At 45.4% G+C, this 27,202-nt stretch overlaps 2 protein-coding genes across 4 annotated transcripts; one reads left to right on the top strand and one right to left on the bottom strand.

Moving 5' to 3' along the window:
- Positions 1-293: 293 nt before the first annotated feature.
- Positions 294-10,875, bottom strand: LOC135400519 (BPTI/Kunitz domain-containing protein-like). 3 transcript variants are annotated; one of them, XM_064632355.1, is made up of 5 exons: positions 10,632-10,873; positions 8,838-8,873; positions 8,700-8,762; positions 3,227-3,406; positions 294-447 (listed from the first exon to the last, which is right to left on the bottom strand). In XM_064632355.1, exons 1-5 carry the CDS (start codon positions 10,690-10,692, stop codon positions 443-445), a joined length of 345 nt encoding a protein of 114 aa, XP_064488425.1. In that variant the 5' UTR covers positions 10,693-10,873; the 3' UTR covers positions 294-442. The 3 variants fall into 3 exon arrangements, 2 of the variants coding, with proteins under 2 accessions (XP_064488425.1, XP_064488421.1); XR_010424618.1 differs by having other exon boundaries at positions 8,677-8,873; positions 10,632-10,875; XM_064632351.1 differs by having other exon boundaries at positions 8,700-8,873; positions 10,632-10,870.
- A 4,414-nt stretch (positions 10,876-15,289) lies between these two features.
- Positions 15,290-19,516, top strand: LOC135400513 (BPTI/Kunitz domain-containing protein-like). Its single transcript, XM_064632347.1, has 4 exons — positions 15,290-15,470; positions 16,925-17,107; positions 18,279-18,470; positions 19,337-19,516. Exons 1-4 carry the CDS (start codon positions 15,386-15,388, stop codon positions 19,357-19,359), a joined length of 483 nt encoding a protein of 160 aa, XP_064488417.1. The 5' UTR covers positions 15,290-15,385; the 3' UTR covers positions 19,360-19,516.
- Positions 19,517-27,202: the final 7,686 nt, after the last annotated feature.

Here is a 27,202-nt window from a genome sequence, read left to right as displayed (position 1 = left end):
CACGAAGCAACTGAGACTATGAACGGCGTACGGGTGTAGGCAGCAGGAAAGAGTGGGGACAGGTAGTTGATATGCGTCCCGGGCCGACTTCCTGAAGAACATGCGGATATCCGTCTGGAAAGTCTGACGGAAAACCAAGGAAAACCCTCAGACAGCGCAGCCGGTGGTAGGATTCGAGACCACCACCCCACAGTCTTCAGCACGGCCTTGGCTGCCACCAACATGCGGACACCTTTACCCGTTCGGCAAAGCCGCTGATACTCATCCCAACGTAAGACCCTTGATTACCGCACTGTGATTCGTATTCTTTATTCAATATTCGTTGTGCGTCACAGTCATATGTTGTCCTACATGAATACATTACTGCACGATAAGGGTGTTCTGTAATATATTCTTCTGCCATATTCTCTCGGAAGAGATGCAGAACCGTCTCCGAAGGTTTTCATCCTGCAACACGTAAAATAAGCGGATTTTCAAATTGAGTCATCCTCAGCACTGGTTTTGCGCTCCATGGGGCATCATATTAATGTGTAGTAACAAATCGTTATACTACATGCGCTGGCAGGCACTTTCACGCATTCACGTTGAAGGAGGTGTGTGCGGAGAAGTATGGTGTACTGCGGTACACCTAATATATATACGAGGGGTATTCAAGTCAAACTGGGACTTTCTGTCTCCTGAGTGTACAAATGGCTCGCGCTACTTCTTTTTCGTCATTTTCACACGCGACAGGCCTAGTCGTTCAACACGTGGTGGTCCAAAGTTTGTGCAAGACAGAAGACACGTGCTGGACAAGATGGCCGACAACGAGGTGAGCGCGCACATCGAACAGCGCAGCAAAGCGTTTGAGCGGTGCAACCGGTTCCGAGACGGCCGTACACCAGTGCACGATGATCCCGGCCGGGGTGGCTCAGAGCCCAGTGAGAGTTCCTGAGAACATCCAACTTGTAGAGCGCCTGATCCTCAAGGACCGACGGATAACATGTCTCGCACTGGCTCGAAACACGGACCTTTCTGTGGGAACACTATCATTCATGAACACCTCCAGTTTCGGAAAGTTAGTGCCCGTTGGGTCCCGAGGCAGCTGTCCGTGTTTGACCGGCAGAGAAGACTGGAAATCTCCCAAGAGCTAAGGTACCGTTTCGACACTGAACGACAGGCGTTCCTCGATCGGATCATCACGTGCGATAAAACGTGGGCGCACCATTTCACTCCTACGTCTAAACGCGCATCAAAACAGTGGAAGCATCCGGGCTCGCCAGCTCCCAAGAAGTTCCGAAGCACCCCGTCTGCGGGTAAGGTCATGGCCACGGTTTCTGGTAGAAGGCTGGCGTTGTTCACGATGATTTTCTGCCCAGTGGTACCAACATCAATAGTGCAGATTACTGCCAGGTTCTCAGGGATGTACATAAGGCGTTGAAGCAAAAGCGCCCGGGCCTCATCACCAAAGGAGTACTCCTACAGGACAATGCACGCCCGCATACCGCGCATCTCACGACACGCACCATACAGGAATTTGGCTGAGAGTTGCTGCCACATCCCCCTTACAGTCCAGACCTCGCCCCCCAGCGATTTCCATCACTTCGGGTCACTGAAGGCGTTCCTTGGGGGCCGCCACTTCAGCTGCTACGACGAGGTCAAGAATGCGGTCCGATCACGGCTGCTACGCGCTGGTAAGGATTTCCACGCTGCTGGCATCCAAGCCCTCGTGAAACGCTGGGACAAGTGCATTAGTGCAGCTGGAGATTACGTTGGAAAATAAAACTAATTTCTCACTTGTAAGTTCATTTTACGTTTGCGAAAAATGAAAAGCCCCGGTTTGATTTGAACACCCCTCGTACATACTGAAGGTATACAGACTGAAGGTATACAATATATATACATCCATATTTTGCGCTCCATGGGACATGATATTAATGTGTAGTAACAAATCGTTATACAAGATGAGCTGGCAGGCACTTTCGCGCATTCACGTTGAAGGAGGTGTGTGCGGAGAAGTATGTTGTACCGCAGGTGAAGGTATATATACAGGGTGTCCACGCTAAGTGTGAACAGATTTTTTAAAAATATATCAATCACTTTTTTTTAGATGAAATCAATTGCAATATAGCATATGCTGAAGGGCACTCCCTAGGGGGGCATTAACAGACTCCTAAGGCAATGTCCTAATTAACTTTCAATAATTAACTTTTTAATTATAAAAGCTACGAAGTTGCTCCAATGAGAACATCTGATCTCTTCGGTCACCAGATACCAAAACCGTTTTCAGAACAAAAATCCGTTCGGTAGATCGTCCGCAAAAAAAAATTCGTGAAGGAACGGCATTTTTTCTTTATTTGGTTTATTGCGCATCTTCAAAGAAGCGGCTTTCCTTTACCCCTAGTGTGAGAGAGTGAAAGAGCACAGTGCCGCCTCATGCGTCGAAGATTAGCTTTAACTTGCGGAAACAAAACAAAAACACAAATCTATCGGGTGACTCTATCGCGACTGCCCTTATCTTGGGCTGCATTTTCTGTTTTCTTTTAATCTTTTTCTAGGACGCAAGAGGCGATAGTGTGCTCTTTCATCCTCACCTATTGGGGGCGAAGGAAAGACGCGTCTCTAGAGATGCGCAATGAATAAAATAAAGAAAAAAAATGGCATTCCTTCACGAATTTTTTGCGGACGATCTATCGAACGGATTTTTGTTCTGAAAACGGCTTTGGTATCTGGTGACCGAAGAGATCAGATGTTCTCGTTGGAGCAACTTCGTAGCTTTTATAATTAAAAAGTTAATTATTGAAAGTTAATTAAGACATTGCCTTAGGGGTCTGTTAATGCCCCCCTAGGGAGTGCCCTTCAGCATATGCTATATTGCAATTGATTTCATCTCGGAAAAAGTGATTGATATATTTTTAAAAAATCTGTTCACACTTAGCGCGTGGACACCCTGTATACCTTCAGTCCTACCTGGGGACACTTCAGTAGTTCTGTAAATTCATTTATGTACTCATTTCCCCCGACATCGCCCCGATGTCATTCATCTAATCACATATATATTTTGGAGTATATCAGAGTATCGCAGCGAACACATCACATAATCGTGGCGCGCGGTGTATAGTCGAGAAAAAATGGGCGGTCTTGCGGGGATGTTTTCTTTTTGTTTTTGTTAACATCACAAAACCTTGGAAGTGGAAGGCAGTAAAAGTATAGTTCAAACAAATCGACAATATTTAACGGAACTTACGTCCGCAGAACTTTTGGCACCTCTCGATGGTCACGAATCGGTTTGGCGTGCCGTTACATCCACCATAGTAGAACTGCACGCAACGCCTCAGTCTGGGATTGTAGTAATACATTCGGATGGCCTGATAGCATTCTTTTCCTCTCGTGTGGGGGAGCTTGCACAGCTCTCGTGGACTCATATCTGTTCAAATAAACAGAACATATACATTGCAGGAGTCTAATGCTTGATCTTTCTTACAGGATGACTCGTGCGACCGACAATGATTTAAAAAAGCGAGAAAATGGACGTCTAGCACTGCTCGAAACATCGTTTCATTTATTAATCGCCCTCTTAGGAGCCACGATGCAAGATATTTCTTCTGCACGGTGTATTGTCACTGTGCAGTTAAATTTACAAAAGCACCCTGAAGACGAATGCAACAACTCAGAGAAAAGAGGTGCTGACGCCAGGAATCGAACCTGGGTATTCTGATTTCCTGCCTGGATCTGCCTCGGCCAAATCTCGTTGTTTACACCCTGAAGAATCTGCCATCAGCGGTGCGGCGTGATCATGGCGGCCCGGCGAAATCTTCTGGTGTGACGTAATCAGGTCCCTGCCACGTACTGAATAACTGAGGAGTGTCAGAAAATAATGAGAAGGGAGGTGCCCCGTTCAGCAGAAAAGTGAAGTCGGAAATGGTGGACAACCATGTGACATCACTAACAGTGTTCCGGTAACCGTGTGACACATGCCTGCGTTACATAGTTCCAGAATTTATTTAGAGCTACGATCGTAGCGTGTCGAGCTGGTACCAACATGGCGTGCGCACAGCCTCCTCATTGGCGTTCTCGGGTAACATGACCTTTGCATGACCTCAAGCAAGCTAAAACTCAGGGTATGTTCATACTTGCCCCACACTTTCTCTTCTCTCGAATACCCATAGGGCGACTTCTTTTCTTCTTTCCTCTATGCTCATTGCCCACCGAAAATTCGCCGCTAGGGACACTGCGCAGCGCTACAGGCGGCGAACTTTCCAGCATCACTTGTTCACTTACTGGATCTCCGAAGAAGGGAAGGGGTTCCTAAAAGGGGTTCGGGTCAAGGTTTATCGCTCCAGCTTTTCTCTTCTCAAGGAATCTCTTCGGATAGCCAAACCCAAATTCTTTCAGTTCGACCTCTTATCTCTACTTCTAACCTTCCTATGTCCTGGATCTTAACAACCCCCGGTATATCGAAGTCATGCAGCTTACAGATGACAAAGTTATCGAGCTTAATTCGTCACAGTGTACCGAAATCTGCAACCATACCTTTTGTAGCGTATCCACAACAGAAAGCCCTGTAAACAACGATATTTTGCCGAGGCAGGCTACAAATATTGACGACGTAAAACACGTAAGCCCTCAAGGCCCAGAATCCTGGCCGTCGTCACCTATATCGTGAGTTGTTTGATTTACAAAACCCTGTGCCCTTTTTTCTGTCGTCTGTTAGCAACACACAGTCTTCTCCGGAATGGACTCGCAGTAATTTTTATATCAGGTAATCTTTAACTCAAGGTTATTTGCCAGAAGATCGATCGGCGCTTAGATGAAGTAATCCCTATCCACAAGAAAGGCACCAAATGTTATCCTAATAATTATGTCCTATCTGACTAACAAGCGCCCCGTCCGAGTCTTGAGCACAACACCTGCCCCACCATCCAATACCTAGTGAGCCACATTCTCCTCTATCAGCACCAACACGCTTTTCGCAAGGGTCACTCGCGCGAGATAAAACTTGCTCAGTTTTTCCACGAACTCCATATCATCTGAGACCTATACGGTTGCTGTCTTATAGGTGCGATCAATTGGGACTTTTCTAAAGCTTTTGACAGCGTTCTACACAACCGGGCTATACCAATGCTCCGCCGTACGAATATCGAAGATACTAAGATTCCTTGTATAACTTCTTAACGTCACGTTCCCATTCAGTCCATGTCAATAATTTTTCATCTGAATTTTTCAGTGTTTCATCGGGCATTCTTCATGACTCAGTATTCGAACAGCTACTTTTCAATATACATTAATAATTTTTCTACCAGCAGCAGCTCATAAAAACTGTGTGCTGTACACAAGAATTTGTTGTACCCCAATCGACAGGATAACGCTTCAGCACGATCTGGCCCTGCCAAAACAACGGTGCAACGAATGGTTAATGCTCCTTTACCCGGACAAGTGCTGTCACATCGCATTCTGTCGCTACTGCCCTAAGTCTCTGTCGTCTTGCTCAACCCATGGTATACGATTTTGTAGCACACCGTAAAGAATCATCGATGCATCCCCTATCAACTGCGGCCCTCACGTGAGTACTGTCAACAGGAGACTGCTCGGAATGCTTTCGTCTCCACATGCAACGCTCATTACCCTGATACATGTACATACTCAAAGCAGTTTACACGTGGACAACAACGATTAGTGCTTTATAAATGTTGCGCGCGCCACGGCACCGGTCATGCTGCCGCAGAAAGTAGTGCAACAGCGTGTATGGAGTGTTGCCCCTTACTAGTGTTGCCCCTTACTGTTGCCCCTTACTAGGGGAATCACTCGCCCCTTCCAGGGGAGAGTGATTCCCCAGATCACTCTCCTGTTCATCGTTTAGTCTAAACTCGATTCCAGAATATAACAAAAACAACCAATAACTCCTGACTATGGCATGGGGTGATTCACCGCTGGAGAGCAGTACACTATGTCATTGCCCGCGAAACATTAGATGTGAGATAAACGACGAGTCACTCCTTCCAGTTTTATTATTATTATTTTCATTTCTTTTTCATTCTGTTTTGCACCAGACAGACTTGAAAAAAGATATTTACAATAAAATGTGCGCTCAGCCAGCCACAGCCTTGCCGCCGTGCCAACTCTTAGGTCTCTAAAACAGGGCGGACGCCTTTCTAGTTTTACCGGCCTCGGTGGCTCAGTCGGAAGTGTGTTCACCTTCTGATCCCCAGATCGCGGGTTCGAACCCGGCCGAGGACGCCAGCAACTTGGTGGCAGGGTACAAGTTGCTTAGACACGCCGTCTTCCGCCATGGACGTTAAATACAGGGTGCCGTGTGATGAGCTTTCATCGCACGTTAAAAAACCCTCAGGTGGGCAAAAGCAATCCACAGACCGACCGCTGTGGCGTCGCTCATGATCTCAGTTGTCTCGCGACGTAAACCCCCAATTATTATTTATTTATTTTGCCTTTCTTGTTTAATTGTATGACTCCCACCAATAAGCGTATGCTCCACGTCAGTGCCGGGCTCTTCGCTCTCTTTTTCCTTTCGTGCAAGAGCTCTAAGCAGAAGCCGGACCTGTCGACCTTTCATATTAACCTCTTTGAAGTGGGGTAGGGACCTGTGGCTACCACGAGGAAACATCCCATGTCATCATCACTTCTCCATCATTTATTGTTGTTGTTGCCTACGTTCAGTACAGATCTGAATGCTGAATCACACTATTCTATTTGGTGGATGTTCCAGTACGTGTATTATGGTCAGGTAACTATGAAACGATTTTCTTCTCATTCTTGTTCCACAGAAGAAATGTTCATGAACACACAGTCGAAGCTGTATGTTGGGCAAGCAATTTCCCGCGAGAAAATTTAAACGAAGTACCCAAATTATGTGTATGAAGTTCATGCACCACACACTAAAACATATCACACCTTTTTGAGTCTAAAGTTGGAGTTTGATAACTCACACCAAATTCGGTGTAAAGTCAGTAGGGTGTAAGAATCTACACCCTTTAGAAGGGTGTAAACTGAAATATTTCTTACACTCCTTGTGGCGTAAAGTTGGTGTTTGATAACTGACACCAGTCCTGATGTAAAAGCAGTGGGGTGTAAGAAATTACACCCTTTAGATGCATAGGCCGATGGTGATCTGTGCTTCAACTGCAAGAATGGGTACAGTCAAGAGCCATCAGAGGAAGCTGTGTTGCATAACAGGCTACCATTATGCGTGTATCCACCAGACTACCCACAACCAACGTGCGAGCAGTGTCAAATGGAAATGGAAACCGGAAATGGGCACTTTCACTCAGGGGTGGATGGCTGACATTGGCCTCGAATGTGCATGGAAAGCAGCACTATCGCAAGTCATAACAGCCACTGGCCTCCCTCTGATCAAGTAGACGTCCTTGTTTCGCAGGATTTGTCGGCTCGCTGTCGGATTTGCAGGATCGCTCCGCAGAGGGTTGACGCCACTCGTGCGTTTCCCAAACTTTTGTCCCAGCCGGTACACCATTTTTACACCAAGATGGGTGTTGCTATTTTGACTGAGGTGTAAACTGTACAGTACACCATCTTTGCACATGGATAGGTGTTCTGTTTTTGTCTGTAAGGTGTAAATTGCAAAATACACCCCTTCAACACCTAAATGGACGTAAATATTCTTAGTGTGCAGGCAACGCGCCACGAGGAGCGGCTGCAGGAGTCCCGTGGTTTGGGTGTTTGAGTGGCTCGATAGGAAGGACCGCTGTCACAAACATTTTGTGGGTTGTGTGGGCAATTTCATAGCCCCTTAAATGCTTAACTGAGCCTTCTCCGGAGCGTGCTACTGCTATTGATTTGCATGAAGGAAATAGTAGCGGCTATTTTAAATATAATAATGAAGAGTGGGCGTCTCCGAGGCGTATTTTTTATTGTCAAGATGCGTAATTTGACGGGATATCCATTGTTATTTTTCAGATTCGGCAGAGCTGGCGAGGAAAAGAAAAACTATCCGAATGGTAATGAGCGCTACCGCGCCCAGTATTATCATTCACTTGAAATAGTGGAAAGAATGTGAATGAATGATGCAAAGCCTGAACTTATTACTGACGGAGTTGAGACAGAAATGCTTGGCGGTAACCTATTTCCATCTGTCCGATATCTCCCAAATATGTTTTAAACTTGTTTTCATTTGGCGAGTACGTCGTTTTACAACGTGCCATATATTTGGAACATCTGGTCCCTTCGGTCACCTGATACCGTAGCCGTTTTCGGAACAAAAATCGGTTCGATAGATCGTCTGGAAAAAAGTGGTGACGGAACACCCGTGTTTTCTTTATTTTGTTCTTTCTCTTTTTCCAGGACGCAAGAGGCGATAGTGAGCTCTTTCACCCTCGCACATTGGGGGCGAAGGAAAGTCGCGTCTCCGAAGATGCGGAATGAAAAAAAGAAAGAGGGAAAAAATGTGTTCCTTCACGAATTCTTTGCGGACGATGTATCGAACCGATTATCAGGGGAACGAAGGGACCAGATGTTGTCTTTGGCAGAACCTCGTAGCTTTTATAATTAAAAAGTTAATTATTAAAAGTTAATTAGCACAATGGCTTTGTAGCAGCGCAATTGCTTGATTGCAATTGATTTCAGCTCGGAAAAATTGACGTATATATATATATTTTTTTAAGATCTATTCGCATTTAGCTGGGACACCCTGTATATTAGTTAAAACGAAATGCTACTTATCACCTGAAGCACGAACAAAGACTGACTCATGCAACGTTCCTTGCAATCTTCGAGGGTATCAAAGAGCCTGGGAGAATCCGCGCAGTACCCTGGGTAGAAACGGCGGCACGCGTTGTACTTGTAGCTGTAATAATATCTCGGAGTTTCGTCGAAACAGGGTTCACCTTCGGGTTCAGGGCCGGCGCAGATTTCCGGGTCCCCTGCACAGCGCGTGGAAGGATTACAATGTGAACCCCAGGCATAAGAAACGCCATAAATGTTGTCCGAAACATCGCGTGCTTTCGTAGCCAAGCCTCTTTTTTGTGTGTGTCTGTCTTCTGAATGAAAACAGCCTGCTACCATCTTCACTCTGGTCAAAGTTCTTCAAATGGGACCGGTATTCAAATAAAGCCGCACGTTTGCACTTTTGCGTGCTGGAACAGTTCGCCCAACGATGTTGAAGGGTTTCTGACACTTTGGTATATGGGGCTCCTGACAACAATCAATCAGGCATCGTACTGCAGGTCGGAGTTTTCTACGTATCGTACTTGTCGAGATACAAACCGTTGAACAAATATGGACAGCGGGCTTCCGTCATTCCCGTTAAGCTCCTTATCATGTGAGCATCGGCGTACCGAGAGGAGGGCAAGGGGGGGGGGCGTGCCCCCCTCTGGAACTCCATGGTCGCTTGTGAAAATAGTGTGCGCTTTAGTTATAGGTCGTAATAATTATTCTCAGATGTCATGATATAGGAACCTCTGAACACCCACACAGTGGGCAACGTTTGCCCCTCCCCCCCCCTTCGAAAAAATCCTGCACGTGACATCTCCCTCGACCATTTCACTGACGGAGACGCCTGCCGCGAAGTCACACCTGCGTGAGTTCCGGATTCCGTGATGTTGATATCCTGCGAGTCTATTGCCCCCTTTTGCAGTGGAATTTGGAACGCAGCTTCACATAGATTCCACTGACTGCCTTTCACGTTTATTTGGCATATCGTGAGATGAAGTGTGGCAACCCCCCCCCCCCCCCGCCTCAATTATGTTTAGCTTCCAGGCTTCTTCCATTTATCACGATGTGTTGGTTCCAGAGTGAAGAGTTGAGTTCCAGATGCCATCAACATGTTAATTTTGATCCTATAGGGAGATCAAGAGTCACTGCTTGTCCCCACCGCACTTTAGGGCAGAGGAAGAGCGGAATCCTGGGGGAAACACAAAGGTGGCGTTTTTCCTGGGTCATTTTCTCGCACATATTGGCTCGATCCTTTTTCCGAAAACGGCAACAGCGCACCGAAAGGAACTGATGTTGTCATTGGCCCCAACTTCTACCTTTCGTAATTAAAAAGTCCATAAGTGAAAATGAATGAGGACAACGCTCCAAGAGGTGCTGCACACGACCTACTATGTTATAGCGACCATGTCATTTCCACCCCTTCCCAACGCCGCATTGGGAATGGCTGCGAATCGGCCCGTTTATGGCTTTGTGAATTGCTATAATACCTGGCACTACAGCTTACCTTAGGATTTTTGTGCAAGCGGAGCATGCCCCACGAGCGATGCGTACTTACTGAAGTTCTAGATTGATCATCATCATCCTTTTAGCGTTTTCATGGGAGCTGTTGCTGTCGTGTGGACGGGCTCCTGCGTAGGAGTTGCCGATTATGACATGGTCGGTATAATCTCGTAGGTCGTGGTGAGGCCATGAGGCGACCCTCTTAACCAATAACATATAGCCAATTATTCTAAATCCTGACCACAGTTAACGCGGACACCCTGTATAGAGCGATATCGGCATGGCGAGGTTCTAATCGCAATACCGTGGAGATGTGTTCCAATACTTAATGTATTGCCTGTACTAGTTTTCTTCGGCTAGACCAATTCGGGACTGCTCCTGACAGTCTTCAGTGCCTTTCGTTTCACAAGGAATACAGCACACATCAAATGCTATTGTGATAAACAATACGTGGATGATGCACTCACATGCGAACGCCAAACAGGAGATGTGCAGCACAAGAAATGCAAAGAGGATTGTGTTGCGCATCGTTTAGCAATGATTCGATACAACCAGGTCTCTCCCCCTTTCAAATAATCCTTCCGAAGAATTGACGAAGGGCCTATGAACCTCTTTGAGCCGACGTGAAGACAAACCCTATCCCCTGTATACTGCTGTAACAGCTGCCTGTTACGGCTGCAAGCTTCAACGCAAAAAGAAATGTGTTTCCCTCTTGAAACACGTAAAACAACTAACAAAGAAATACACACCCGCCTTCTCTCATGAGCGCTTTTATAATTGTCCGTGTCTATTACGTAATATGTAATTAGACTCTCGTGTCTAATGAACTGATTACTGGTCTCCTCTCTAGGATAAATAAAATTACAGGCATGGCATAGAAACAATTATCTGTATTTCCTTAAAATGACTTATTTGATATTTCACAGTTACTACAAGACAGAACGACGATTATGGTAGTAATGAAAAGTAGCAAACATAAACTACTTGGTTGGTCTCTTTGGTAACGTGGAAATTACGAATAATTTCTGGTGCTTATCATCAACATCAGTTTGCGAACCAACTGATCAAGCGCGATGTTAGCGGTACTGATTGGCGTCAGTTTAAAGATGGGATGGAGGCGCAGCAATAGCCAAATGCAAAAATCTGGTCATGAAGTCAATCGCAGCACCTTCGGAGTATGGTGCTGTGGATATTGAATTCGAGAGACTTCGCTCCATCCGTCGGCGAGCAGAGAGAATGTTCCGCAGGGCAGGGGAATACGGCCATTACAAAGAAGCCAGCGGAGTTCGTGGTGTCATCCGGAGTCATCTGGCGTGGCTAGCTCGTCGGTCGAGGAGAAGCTTTTGTGCGTCACTAACTCCCTATACGCCCGCTACTGGGGTATGGCAGATTGCCAAGAGTATAGACACCTCTGTTACTCAATTGAACTCAATTGAATCATTTTCGTGCTTTTGCCCTTCATTGGGGATTGCATGAACGATCACTAGCGGGCCCAGTTCTGTCAGTAAGTTCTCAGCCCTTCTGCAAGTTCTGCGTGGAATCAGTCTCCAAGACTCATCAGGAGTTACGTGCTGCTGTCCTTGAAATCAGCGATGGTTCAGTGGACACGGACTTTATGCGATGTTTGTTGGAAGCAGGAATACTATGAGGAAATGAGTCACGATCCGCGTGCGCATATGTTGTCCCTGAGCTCTGCGTTCAGGGATACCTGGAAACGACGTGGCAGATATAGCGGCCTCCCAGGCACATTAGCCCGGTCCAGTTCGTAAGGTGTATTTCATCCCATTGTACACCCACACTCTTAAAAATGAACCTCACCGCGTAGCACGCTCCTAGCCAACCATAATCTCGAATGATATCGTTATCTGCCCTGATTTGTTGAAAACGGGAGGCGGACGCTTTTTTTGTGACACTTATGCTGTTCATAATTGACACAAAAAAGGCGTACGAAGAATACCGTTTGTAACAAATTCCGCTGGCAAACAACTTCGCAACGTTGTTCTCAGGGTGGTTTGAAGAGAAAATTGCTCCATGAAGCACTTGTGATAGCAAACATTTTTCACTTGGGAAAGCGAAAACAGGCGGGCTGCCGTTCATCGGCAATCACAGAACATAATCTTTGCACTAACGAAGAAGTATTTTATCCAACATACGCGGAACGACTGATACAAATGTAGTCACTTCGTCGGACAATGTCGTCGTAGAATTACGATGCGTATCTTCTTCTACATCATCCAAAGCGCGGGCTCAGCTGCCTGGCGGGCATCATAATATTTAACGAACATCACAATCGACAGACACAACTGAACACAACACTACAGGACCGCACGTCCGCAGTGATTCGAGATACCGTGAACACATCCGTTGAGCAGAGACGGCAGCCATAACTCACGCTGGATCGGATACGACGGCGACTTTGACCGATCTGTGATCAAAGCTTCGAAGACGGAGTTCCCAGCAGCGGCAGGAGCGGAGCAGTCGCATCTACACTGTTAAAACAGAACTTCACCACATAGCACGCTCCTAGCCAACCATCATTCCGAATGATATCATTTTGTGCATTGATTTGGTGAAAATGGGAGGAGGCGCCTATCTGGGACAGATTATCTTGTCCCAGATAGGCGCCTCCCCCCTGTTTTGAACAAATCATGACACAGAATGATATGATTCGGTATGATGGTTGGCTAGGAGCGTGCTATGAGGTGAAGTTCTGTTTTAACAGTGTACTCGAGCTTGGCTCCATCCCTACAATCTTAAAAATGAACTTCACCACATAACGGGAGGCGTACGCCTTTTTTGTGACAATTATGAACAGCATAAGTGTCACAAAAAGGCTACGCCACCCGCTTTCAACAAATCAGGGCAGATACCGATATCATTAGAGATGATGGTTGCTAGGAGCGTGCTATGTGGTGAAGTTCATTTTTAAGAGTGTATGTCTTCTCGTCTTCATTCCTATCTGGTGTCTTCTAGATCCTGGTCGTGGCAGCAGGTCCTGCACCAAGGGACTACACGTCACTGCAGCATCATCAGGAGATCTGCCTACCTATTGGACATCCCACAGTGGAGCACATTCTACACTCTTCGAAATGAACTTCACCGCATAGCACGCTCCTAGCCAACCGTAATCTCGAATTATATCGTTATCTGCCCTGATTTGTTGAAAACGTCGGGTACGCCTTTTTTTTGTGACAATTATGAAATTGTCACGAAAAAGGCGTACCCTCCTGTTTTCAACAAATCAGGGTTGTCAGGAGGGTGCGCCTTTTTCGTGACAATTTCATAATTGTCACAAAAAAAGGCGTACCCGACGTTTTCAACAAATCGGAGCAGATAACGATATAATTCGAGATTACGGTTGGCTAGGAGCGTGCTATGCGGTGAAGTTCATTTCGAAGAGTGTAGAATGTGCTCCACTGTGGGATGTCCAATAGGTAGGCAGATCTCCTGATGATGCTGCAGTGACGTCTAGTCCCTTGGTCACAAAAAAAGACGTACCCTCCGTTTTCAACAAATCAGGGCAGATAACGATATCATTCGATATTACGGTTGGCTAGGAGCGTGCTATGCGGTGAAGTTGGATTGGATTGGATTGGAAAAAAGAAAGAAAAATATGGAGAGGTTAGTACCCAGTCAGAACTGGCTACTCCAAAACGCGTTTGTGGGTGGAAAAAGAAAAAAAGAGAAAGGTTAGCTACGAAAAATAGAACAAACAAACAAACAATAACTTCTAAGAGTGCATAGAGCGATCAAAAACAAGAATCAAAATTAAGAGAGAGAAAAGCACGTAGTAGCTTGCTCGGATTGTTAACCTGTTCTAGAGAACACAGTCTGTATGAATAAACCATCCGCCACGTCACGCAAACATACTCACGCGATTGGGAAAGGGTGGATCGTGGGCAAAACAAGCGCACGTTGGTGTTGCCGTCGAGCGAATTGCGTAGTTTTTTTTTGGTGTTTGGTGTTTCCTAAGGTGGAGGTCAGGGTAGCATATCTGTCTCGCACACGAAGTTTTCCTTCGCATCTCCTTCCCGCAATGGCATCCATTATTAAAACAACCATCAACACAACACATGTCATCGGCGACTGCCAACGCTCGCGGCTTTCTTTTGCCAGTGACCAGTCGTGACATCTGGCCCACATCTCGTCACATACCACCTGTAATGTAGTTTGTTTGGAAACAGCCCGTTACCTGTTATATACAAGATAAAAAACAAACAAAAAACATGTGATTCAGGATGCGGCGCTGATCGCGACAACCACCAGGTCCATCAGTAATGCATCGATTGAGCTCCCTTCACCTCCGCTAAACCTTCTTTCCACATGATTGTTCATGAAATTTTCTCACTGGTCTGAGTAGGTTGTGTGTTTGTGTTCTCGTTGTGATCCCAAACTCAGGGAAATGTGCTTGCAGTCCGTACACCAGCTAGCTTGCCTACTACTTATTTCTTCTATGTAATGACATGGGGTGTTTCACCCTACCCACCCCGAGATGCGCGCGCACCCGCGCGCACACGTGGCAGGCGAGGCATACAGCCTTGGCGTACGACACCCAAAGGATATCAAAGGCTCTCTAACTTGCAGAACGGCTGTGGACGTCTACAGTTCAGTTCATTTGACAAGTTCACTAGCTGTAACTGTCTTGAGTCCCATGTGAAATGTTCCCAGGTGTATAAGCTGCAAAGAGGGACAGGAGCGCCGATGAGCGCAATGAATCACGATATGGTAAGACCGAAATGTAAGGAAAGGAATACAGGTCATGTAGCAGCAGCGACCATATGCATGCCCAAAGGGTCTAAAAACTTCGAATGCAAGTTCACAGTGACCCAAATAACCGCATTCCGCATCTACATGTATTATACCACGGCATGATGTGTTACAACTCTTTTTAGCATATCCGTGTAACAGCTGTTGGCTGGGTTCAAATACGCTTCCCAGAAACTACTTTTCCGCCAACGTTCACTGGAGAAACGCCTCCGTCATTATGCTTGTTTAAACACTTACGGAACTTTATTGCTTCGAAAAGACTGAGGTCCACTTGCTGTTTACGCGAACACGCAAGCACTCCTTTTGACAGGCATTCAGGGTAATTAGATGCCTTAATTTACGACCGTGTTCAAATTTACGACACTAGAAGCAGCCAGAAAACAAGCTCAGTTTGATGCATGTTGCGATCTAGGCGATGAATTACTTCAATTAGTCGGTGTGTATAAAAGAAGCGATGAAACATTTCATGATGATAGTGTGTTTCTTCATTGCATTTTTGAACTTGTGGGACGCTAGGAAAGCAGGCGTTCAGGCAAAATGTAAGTACCTCCTTACGCCTTTCATATTCAGCTTCGTTTTTTCTTGTTTTTAAAGTGTCCCGTTTTGAATTTTGTTATTTTGCAATTTCACCCTAAAGGTAGGCGTTTCCACAGGAAAGCTCCACAACTCAAAAGGAGTACTGTGTGGCTCGAGAACAACAATACATCCTCAAGAGGAGTATTACGAATTTGTTAAGGAAAATCGGCACATGTAATTATGAACAACAGAACACGTCAATTGTCAAGTACCAGACAAGACATGTGGACTGACTTCAGTTATTGCCTTGAAGTATAGGTGTGGGTTATGCGCCCGTTAGATCCACACTTTCAGTATCTATTACTCAGGTGGACACCCGCACTCTCACTCTGCCAAAATTACTTGGCCCATGGTGAAAACCAGCCCACCAACGCTCTGCCCTCAAAGCACTTCTAAAGTTTTTGGAAACCGTAGGACTGGGTCCTCACTGTGAGGCGACTCATTATTCCATTTTTACGCATTACCGTCAACAATGGGATAAAGTATCGTCCCTGGCGATAACATTTCCCAAGCATCATCGTTCAAATAATGTTGTTGTTGTTATGCGCCAGTTCTACGAGCGAGTTAGACATACGGAGTCAGAAAAATCACTAAGCAACAAATTAAGGAATGCTGGAATGTCGTAATCTGCACAATCTCGTGATTTCGAACCAACTTCTTTTATGAAGACGAGCTCACCACTCCTCACGCGACGTTTGTACTATATGTTAATGTGTAATGAGCCATACTGCCGTAACGGGACAGACTGTGTCTCGTAGTTTGTTTTATTGAACGTTTTATTGTCCACCCCCCCCCCCTAAAAAAATAAAATAAAGAAAACCTAACAAGTCTCATTTCTGGTGGCAGAAATTTCTGTAGCACGAGAGGCCGATGTATTTTTCAGCACATGTGGAAGGCAAGTTCTGATGTGTTTCTTGTATATTGGGACCGCAAGAGGTAAATGACATCGTTTTGTTTCTAAAGGACGGCGGCCGTGTGGCACACAAGTCCAAGATTTTTCAGCTGTCAGGTTTTGCCATATTTTGAACATTTCCTAGACAAGTGAAATAAATATTCTATTGAGTTCTGATGTGAAAATTATCTCCGAACTCCGTAGTTCTTGTTGCGAAATATATGCTTAATATATTTTTTTTTATTTTGACTTGCGTTCAAGGCAATTTATTAAGCAGAAGTGGAAACAGCTGTAACAGTACGGTAAAAGGAACATCCGCAGATGGACCGCATGCTAGGCATGTGTCGTCGAGACCCTTGTTCCTGTTTTCGTTTGTCGGGATTCCGTTCACTTCTATGATGTGATGTGATAGAAAAAGAAAAGAAAAAAAGGGGGGAGGGGGCGATTTAAGTCACGACAAAGTCAGACTGGCTACCGTTTTACCGACGCACACTAACATTTGCTCCTTATGTTTTCATCCATTAGCCCGGACCAACGTAGAACTGTGTAAACTCCTGCACACACAAGCCGGAAAGGCCTGCAAGGCACGCATACCCATGTACACGTACAACGCCACCCTGGGGCACTGCGAAGGATTTTTCTACGGAGGTTGCCACGGCACGGCAAATCGTTTCAAGACCCTCGAAGAATGCGTGCGACGCTGTCCCAGTGAGTGTATCGCACCCCTTCGTAACCTAATGATCTTGTCCAACAGACGAAAGTGTATACGAAAGTGTATACGAAAGTGTCATTTTATTGGGCGAAGTTTCGGCGGAGGAGAACCAGGAGGAAAACACGGGCGAAGAAAATGTCGCAGAAGAAGTGCCATGAGTACATGAACGATGGTGGAAGATTTGTTAGAAATCGAAAAGCAAGGCGCTAGAAGCGTTGCTATTCTAGTAGACGACACAAGCAGAGTAGAGCAACAGCGGAAGGGGCATTCTACACTCTAAGAAAAAAAAAAGGTAGAATTTCCTACCCAAGCTGGTAGAACGACAATTGGTACCATTTCGGGACAATCCATGCGCGCCTTCTCCTCCGCGGGTAGAAGCGCTCGCGTCCCTTTCCCTTGCTCCTCTCTGTCACGTTTGCCATAGCAAAAAGGGTGGAATTTCCTGCTCATGCTGGTAGGACGACAATTCCTACCAAAAGAGTAAAATTTGTTTCAGTAGAAATGTGATTGCAAAACAGCTCTACCAAGATTGGTAAAAAATTCTACCTTTTTTTCTTAGAGTGTATAATCCGCGGAATAGAATCTTCTCGAGCGCCGTAGAGACGGCCCTCATATTTTCTTCATGCCGACATTGTCTGGCTGACCTTTCCTTTTTCATTTAATAAACTTTCATATCAACCCCCCCCCCCCTTGCCCATTGTCGTATGCTGCCATTGTAACTGTTCGGGATATGGAGAAGAATTTAATATGCTACTCTGGTAATCAGGACGATAGTGGAGAGGAATCCGCATAGGAGTCCTCGTCATGGCTGATCTGCACAGCGCCCGCAAGAATCCGGAGTGTTCGGTTATCCGCTCAACTCTCCGTTTGTTCACCCATGCTCAGCTCATTCGCCACAAAAACATGAGTGAGCATGCTCAGAAGTTCGTTTAACGGAGGTATGCTTCGAAGTGCGAGAGCTTGGACCGCATGAATATGTAATTTGTTGTGCGTGTAACGTAAAAAAAAAGAGAAAAAAAGGCGGGGTGGCGGTATGGGTACTGAACAACCATATTCAATATTTTAGAACTGCAATCAGAGTTTGGGAAATTTTTGGTTGCGCCACATCCAGAGGAATGCACGAGTATACGTAAATTCAACGACATGTTTCATTTTGACATGACCCAGCACGAAGTGGTGTGAACGTCTGTAGCTTGCCACGGACATCACAGCAAGTGAACGAGGGCATCTGCTCCTTATGGTTCTTCGTGCACAACTACAACAGTCAAAACGGGCGCTGCGAGCGATTCATGTCTCCGTCCTGTTTCCGTACCGTGAACAGCTTCAAGACAGAAGCGGACTGCAAAGACCGATGTCACTGTAAGCCTCCGTCAAATTTATCAGTCAGTCAATCTCAGCACCGCAGAGAATCAGAGGCAGTGCTTAGCGAGGATTGGATGATGGATAGCGAGCATACCGAAGGGAGAGAAGTTTGGGAAACTTCGCACTATAGATACTGCAAACCATGCATATGTCCTGCTGTATGTTTTACAGGGAAACGCAGAGGTTTGACAAGGCGGGTCACTACTTCCCTGTCCATACATACTTCTGGAAGGTCTGGAAGACGCTCAGGCTGTTTAAAGACGGATTAGGTCATATACACCGTGAAAACGCGAAACCGACGCGGTATACTGAAGACCGCTTTCGAAACGTTCGAAAACGAAACGAAAACACATTATCTGGCTGTTAACATCAGATTTGAATCATTGTGTTATTTACTATTGTGTTATTCGTTTAGTAGGACATTGTTGAATGTGTGAGCTTATAATACATAAGTGCCCAGCAGGATAAATTTAAAAAAAAATCTTTCAGAAGTTGTCTCTGGAGGAACTAAATTCCGATTGCCAGCCCTTTGGCGGTCTTGCAAGTGTGAATTTATCTATGTTCTGTTCAACCCCTCAGAATTTTCGCTTTTCAATCCAATCTAACGCATCCTAATTCCATTCCCGGTACTGAAACAGCTCAAGCAACTATGCTGATGTCGTATTCATATCCTTCGGTAATGCGCATGATTTATTCGCGATAAGTCGTTGTTTACACGTACGTGTTTCATTTTCTTCCTGGGTCTCCCGTTGTGGGCTACTCCCCAGATATAACGAGGAACCTGCTATATGTAAACAGCTATTGCGTTCGCCGTATTTCACATGAATCATTTCATGAAGCAACTTGTTTCTTTCTTCCTTCAGCATCACTTTCAAGACGGAGCTAGAGCACAGCACATGGGCGAGTAGTTCACGGGGCTTTCTCCTGGAAGTCGAAGTTGTTGTCACAGTGTTGTATACTTGCTTGTTCCAATACTGCTAATCGATGAATCAATGTGGATAGAGACCTTGACATACCGGCAAATAAAAGGAAACGAGATCGACCATTTTCACTCCAAGAAAATCGGAAATACACCCCAGAATGACATCACAGAATGATGCACTGGGGCAGCGAATTCGACCTTGTCGCGACTTGTTCTTCTCTTCTTCTCCCCATCATCATCATCATCGCCACCACCACGCAAGACTAGATGTCTTGCTCCTTTGGGTGCCAATACCACAATAATTTCAGACGGAAGAAATTCGAGGTTCTGCAACATTGTGTTGACTTTCATGCGAAAGTCAGTGTGATCAGTGTGGTGATCACCACAGCGTCACTGGTGCGATATGTGGAGGTACTGGGGCGAAAACAACAGCAGCACCTATGCCTGACGATGAGATTAGGTGTCTCACCACAAGAGCGCAAAGAGATGAGGGAATACATTAGGTGTTTTTTGCTCACTCTCCACACGCGGTGTCTGTCTGCCTGTACTGTCTACAACAACTAAACACTGATCCATCCATCTAAGCATATTTTAGAACTAGTCCGATCCAAGCTGTTTGGAAGCCATGCTGCGTTCTGTGTACGATAATTTATATTCTTGCTCGCTAGTTCACATCTATAAGCCAAAACCGTCGAAAAACAAAAAGCACACACATATAGTAGAGTAAGCGTTTCGGCTGGTTGGTTCATATTGAATTAAAAACAATTAAAAACCCCCACACACATATATATAGGTACGAAGTAAATGAGATAGAGACAACAGAAGTCGGAAAAGTAACGGAGATGGCCACTTCTTGTTCCTCAGAGGTAACAAGATTGTGTACGTTACGGCGGAGGCACCGCCATCTTCAGTACCAGAAGGAGATCTTTAAGCAGGCGGAGTCCTCGCTTTCAACTGCACTCACCTTGCAGTTGTTTTTTAGCCCAAGTATCTTTATTAGATCTCTTAGCGCGTGAGAAAACCACCATTGCAACTTTATGGCAACGTGCTCACGACCGGAAAGCAGTCTGGCTTGAGTAGCTGGACATACTGTCATATTAAATGAATCCTTCGACGCTCCGCTGAAGTACATTTTCCACTTACACGGCCCGCGTAAGATCAATTGAATCCGAAAGTATGGTAGGACTCCAACAAAACTCCTACGGGCACTTTCGGTCGAAATCGACAACTTTCTGTATTCGTTTTTTACGAGACAATGGGCGGTGGACGGGTAGAAGCAACTGGAGAATCTCCTCATCGCCTTGCGTGACTTGTCGGTACGTGAGGTCGGTACTTGAGGTAGGCTTATCTATTTTATAAGTTTAAAATGATTCCATTGGAGTACGCAGCTCACGCGCAGCCTTCATAGAAAGAGCTTTGTTTCATCGACAAACCCCGACGCACGCATAGAATGCGCCTTTGACCAAGTAGCTCTTTCGCATATTGTTGCTGCGATATTGGAGTATATTGAATCAACACGAGAAAGCGCTGGGCGATTTGAGTGAACTTCATAATAACTCAATCCCAAAATTCGCGGTCACCCCCCGCCGCCGGGCTCTCGCACTATGCTCAGCTGCTATGCGGGAAGCGGCCTTACAAGCAGGGTGTCGAACCGAACCCGAACACGAACCGAAAACCGTACCCGAACCGTTATTTTTGCCGGAACCGAACCCGAACCCGAACCCGAACCAAAATTTTCAGAACACTGCTGAACCCGAACCGGTGCAGAACCATAAAAAATAATAGCGGTAACCGGTTCGCAACAAAACGGTTCGGACATAGAAGTCAGCACAAGAGTTCCTCTCTATCCCCGAACGAAGACACATCGGTATCATCATCACGCGCCTATATCATGGATTTCAGAAATTTTCACCTAGCAGTCAGACGACGACGTATAGTAAGTATACTTTCAGCATCTTTTTAACACGTTGAAGCGCAGTTGTCCTTATGAGCGCCGCGGCTGGCGCCCCACGCACGCGGTGATGCGGCGTCTACTCTTCAGAGACGAGGTGCCACGCGGACGAATGCAACAGGAATGGAGTAGGCCAGTTATGTAGCTCTACACGACGAATATGTGATCAAATAAGCGCCCAAGATTTCTTTTTACACGTGAGCAGTAAAAATTACACAAGTCAGAAACATGAGAAGTGGAGAAGGAGCGTACGCAGAACGGTGCCTGTTTGATTGGTCGTGGTTTGAAAAGTAAATGTGGTTCTGCTTATTGGTAGTGCAGTTGTGTCGTGATACATTGCCTTTGTGAGGTGGATTAACTAGTACACTGCTGTGAGCTCGGACAGAGTAAGGCTGGCAGGCTTATTTTCGACATGCTTCAGTACGGTTTCAGATCGATTCACGCTGCGAAGGCAGTGTGCCGGCAAGTACTGTCGTCTATCTTACGCTGTCCATCTTATAAGGCTTCCTTTAAGTTTATCTTGCTGGCACTGTGCGTGTGAAAAAGAGATTTTGGGAACAGAAAGTAGCGGGACAACACCGCTTCATTAGCGTGGACTCTATTTGCAATAAGTGTTCATCCATTTCTTATTTCTCTCGCTAAAGAGCTACCTCACCGCTAAAGACGTCAATGCAGACAACAGCAGTAAGCTATTAGCCATGCATTTCCTGATAAAAGCAGTTTTATGGAACATATAAAACGAAAGCGTTGAACCGGTTCGCGAACCGGTTCGGGGCTGCGAACCGGTTTGCGAACCGGTTCGGTTTTTGGCGTGGCCGAACCGGAACTGAACCGGAACGAAATCAAAACAACGCGAACCCGAACGCGAACCGAACCCGTATTTTTTGCGGTTCGACACCCTGCTTACAAGATGTGAATTCAATGGGAAGATGTGAATTCAATTAACAGCAAAACAGAATCAAATTTTTAAGATGTCATCGTCTAATACAGAAGAACACCATGCAAAGAACCCCTGGTGACATCGATAACGTAAAAGCGCTAAAACCAGGACGAACACAGACACACACAACATCGAGCGCTCCATGTAGGCATGGTTGTTGTTGAATTGACGGCCCCAAACTTTCACCGCCCAGCTCTGGATTACACGTTTTGTGGTCCAAATTCTATGCCAGATTTCAGCTCTCCACAACTTTGCCAATCTGTTTCTATGGGATTCCGAGACAGCATGAAACCCTAGGGCCTTCATAATTTCTGGGGGTGTTGTTCTTTCTCTAATGCATAGTGAGACTTGCCTGGCTCTGCAGATTGTCTGTGTTCTGTGTTCACACATCTGCGAGTGTGTGTCTGTGTTCGTCCTGTTTTTAGCGCTTTTACGTTATGGAAGTCTATCACCAACAAGCCCAAAGGGATGTTTTAACGAACCCTGGTGACATGAAAGGCGCTAGCAGAATATAAACCTAGTGAACCCTGGCCAAATGAATTTTAATGCATTGCGCCTATAAGGATTCCGTCGATTTTTGCGCAGGGCCCATGTTTAGACTATGATTTTTCTACAACCACAGTCAAGTTCTGGAAGTGTCATCGCCTATTTTTAGTCAGTACGTCCTCCAGGACACATACCAACCACGGCACGATGTGTGAATGATAATCCTAATGCACCCAGGGTATTCAAAGTTGCGACTCAGACAGGGTTCCCCTCCTAGCGCTCGACGGACTAAGTCCCAGTATTATCGTAATACGCACGCGCTGAAACTGTATGGCCGGCCTGAAGGAGTTCGAAAGGCATACGGGCATGTTTTCCGGAACTCCAAAGGGCTGACAGAATAGACAACTTCGCGTTGAGTTAGTAATATACAAATGACACCGTTTAGTATTTTGTATCGCTTTTATATTAAACTAGTATACAACTTGATAAAATTGTCCATTTCGAGGGCCGTTTTGGAAGCGATTTTGTCAAACGCGACCTCTCAGGGTACAACAGGGGAACAAGGTACGGGGTTCAAACCCCGTGATCTTACTTTCACACATACATATTACAAAATCAGCTTAGGACATCTTTACTATTATTGTTATATCAAATTATATTAAGCCCCAAAGTTGATGAAATTGGTCATTTGGCCATTTCTATTGCCGTTTTCGAGGCGGTTTTGTCAAACGCGACCTCTCAGGGTGCAACAGGGGAACAACGACAACATTTCACCCAGGTTCTTGAAACATTTCCGACATTATATTTCAGGGCCATTGTCTCGTATTATAAATGACATTTTCTTAGAAGGAGTGTTTCCGGCGGAACTCAAGGTCGCTAAAATCATACCAGTAGACAAAAAGGGGGATAGGCTCCAGATTTCCAATTATAGGCCCATAGCTGCGCTGAGTTCCCTCAGTAAGGTGATCGAAACGCTTCTCCATCATAGACTGTTAAAGTACCTTGACAAACATAGCTTCTTGTCGGAATGTCAGTTCGGGCTTCGCCCAGGTAAATCTACAGATTTAGCGCTACTCAACACTGTTGTGAAAGAACAGCCATAGATAGAAAAAAGATTAATAATGGGCCTATTTATAGATCTAACGAAGGCGTTTGACCTCATAGATCATGAGAGATTAATGCCGAAACTAGAACTGTACGGAATAAGCGGTACGCCACTCCAACTCGTAAACAGCTACCTAATTGGCAGAACCCAGTACGTATCAATAGGCGATGATAAATCTACTAGCCTACAAAACATAGTTGGGGTACCTCGGGGGGTTCAAACCTGGGCCGTCTGCTTTTTTTAGTTTTTATCAATGATCTGCCAGAGTTCTTGTCAGCAGAGTGTACCCTTTACGCGGACGACACCAGCGTGTTTGTGGATACCGTAACCCTAGAAACACTTCACCACGAAGCTAACCAAGCTCTGAACAGACTGTCAATCTCGCTGTCTTCAAATAAGTTAGTTCCGAATTTTTCAAAAACTAGCTACGTAGTATTTCGACCAGTACAGAGATCACTTGATCTTGAGAATTCAAGTGTGTATTTTAGTTGTCACAGGCTCTCTCGGGCAGAGTCGGTAAAGTTTTTGGGTGTCACACTTACTGAGCACCTTAATAGGCAAGAACATGTTAGTTACAGTAGGGGGAATATGTGTTGCGGCCTACAGGCACTGTCGAAGGTCCGAACCTTTTTTCCCGCACGCATACTGGTCAATATCTACAATGCTTTGATCCACTCACACTTAAACTATGCTCTCGTGGTATATGGACTAACCTATAGCAGTGTACTGCCTTTGTGTGCCTTTGCTAATAGTTCAGAAGCGTGCAGTGAGAATCATACTGGCCAAGGGTCCCAGGGACTCGATCACACAGGCTTTCTCCCTATTTTCGATTATGGATGTCTTTACACTTATCAAATATAAATTAATTTTACTAGCACACATTTTGGTGTACTCCACTTGTGTACTTAGTTCTGTTTCTCTTACATATTACAACACAACTTATTCGTCGAGCAGAACATACATGCACCTTAGAATGCCCTTCCCAAGAACTAATTTTGGTATATATAGATTTAGTTATTGCAGACCAAATGAATTACCAAAAGAGCTTCGGCAATTAAATAACTTTTTCTTATTTAGACAGCGACTACGAGCACATTTAACTGGGCATTGATACACCGCTATCTTTGTCACTGTTTTACCGTATGATATTGTTGTCGCTAGTGATGCATATGTCATTTAGTATTACGAGGGCTAGTCATTTTACTTTAGGTGTTAGCGTTGTAGTTGAGATAACTATTGCTGATGCTGTTAATTTGTCGTACATCTGTTCCATACCTGTGGTTTCACTTTATTACACTTATGCTGATAGGCTGATCCACAAGACATGTAACGCAGTTTCCATATTGTTTGCCCACACGGGACTACATAACAGGCTGCGGCCTCTAGTCCCACATTTCATCAGTGTACAAGCAATGTGTCAGTAAATAAATAAATAAATAAAAAAGCGTACGGGGTTCAAACCCCGTGATCTTACTTTCACATATACATATTATTACAAAATCAGCTTAGGACATCTTTAACATCATTGTTATATGAAATTGGCCATTTGGCCATTTCGAGTACCTTTTTTGAGGAGATTCTATCAAACGCGACCTCTCAGGGTGCAACAGGGGAACAAGGTACGGGATTCAAATCCCGTGATCTTACTTTTAGATATATATATTACAGAATCAGCTTAAGACACCTTTAATATTATTGTTAGATCAAATTATTTTAAGCCCCAAAGTTGATAAAATTGGCCGTTTGGCCATTTCGAGTGCCGTTTTGGAGGCGACTTTGTCAAACGCGATTTGATTTTTTTTGCCCTCGCGAGTGTCGTTTTGGAAGCAGTTTCCTCAAACGCGACCTCTCCATGTACAGGGGAAACAGGTACGCCCTGGAACTACGATTAAAGGGGCTTCGCACGTTTTAAAGGGCTCGATCAGCTGCCGAACGTTGCGGTAGCCTCTGTTACAATCCCAGTACAAGCCGTTCATAATATCTGTTTAACACCATCATACAAGTAATTTGAGTCAGTGTAAAGGGCCCTGCTGCCGCCTTTTCCAAATTTTCGGTAGTCTCCGATACAATCACAGGAGAGGGGCATAACATAAGCATTCGCGTCTTTTTATGTGTCTAATATGTCTTTGCCACCATGATTAAAGCGGTCTTTGCCCGTCTTAAAGGGCTCTGCTGCAGCCTTTCATGGAGTTTGCGGTCGCGTCCGTTATAATTCCAGTAGAAGGGCAATAGCATAAGCCATTGCGAATACGTATATGCCTTTGGAACTATGATGCAGGGGGTATCGACCGTTTTAAAGGGCTCTGCTGCCGCATTTTCCGCATTTTGCGGTAGCCTCTGTTACAATCCCAGTACACTCTAAAATCTGTACCTCTTAAAAACCCCTTTTATAAGGTACATTTTTGTAAAAACGTAGCCTTTATTTTATGCGGTACGAAAGCGCCTAGAAGGTACAGCACTTTTAAGGTACTGCCGTCTAACTGTTTTAGATGTACCGTTGTCTAAAGGGTACAACCGTCTAACAGGTACGCCCGTCTAAGGGGTTACAGTTGTCCAAGAAGTATACAGTCCACACACAACGGAGAGGAACATGTTTGTGGTGACATAATGCGTACGTGAGGTATCGCACGCATAGCAAAATGCACGACGCGCATCATGTATTGTGCGTTTATGCTTTGGTATCGGTAGTGGTAATACACACTCGCAGAAGTGTGCATCTGTAACACCCGCGAAGGTGACCAACGTGTTGCAAACACATGCGGGATAAAGACAGAAGGCGAACTAAATACTGAACCGCTCTTTATTTGACCTTCAGCGATTTCAGCAGCTGCGAAAGCCGTGGCTTTCTCTACGGCTTCGGGAAGTCGTTGTCGCCCACAACATATATTTGCAGCAGGCCTAACAACTGGCCAAACGCAGCTGGGTATGTCAAGTTTTTTTACGTAGTAAACTGTCAAGCAGCAGAGCAGCACAAACTCATATAAGCATGCCCGACGGTTCCAGCTGCACAGCTTCTCCGTTACTATACCGAACAAGGCTCTCCTGCCCGAAAAAGAGTTTCGGTCCCGGAGAGACTAACTCTTCGGGGACGGTCTGGAGAGGAACGCCGCAATTAATTCGTGTTTGTGCCTTCCAAAAGAATTGTCTCAAACAAAGGAAGCAGTCCACATACCGTTGATATCAGGTCATACTTCGAATTTTTTTGGACGTAAGAATACGTCCACATCGACGAACCTCGGCGATTCTTTTCCATCATGGCTGAAAAAGCCGCCAGGATGATGGTCATCTCCACCATTGCTTAATCAAAGCTTTTGCGGAATCTGAC

The sequence above is a fragment of the Ornithodoros turicata genome, chromosome 1 (genome assembly GCF_037126465.1).
Source record: "Ornithodoros turicata isolate Travis chromosome 1, ASM3712646v1, whole genome shotgun sequence".
Taxonomy (NCBI): domain Eukaryota; kingdom Metazoa; phylum Arthropoda; class Arachnida; order Ixodida; family Argasidae; genus Ornithodoros; species Ornithodoros turicata.
Note: the sequence above shows the minus strand (reverse complement) of the source record. Positions and strands in the feature narration are given on the sequence as shown.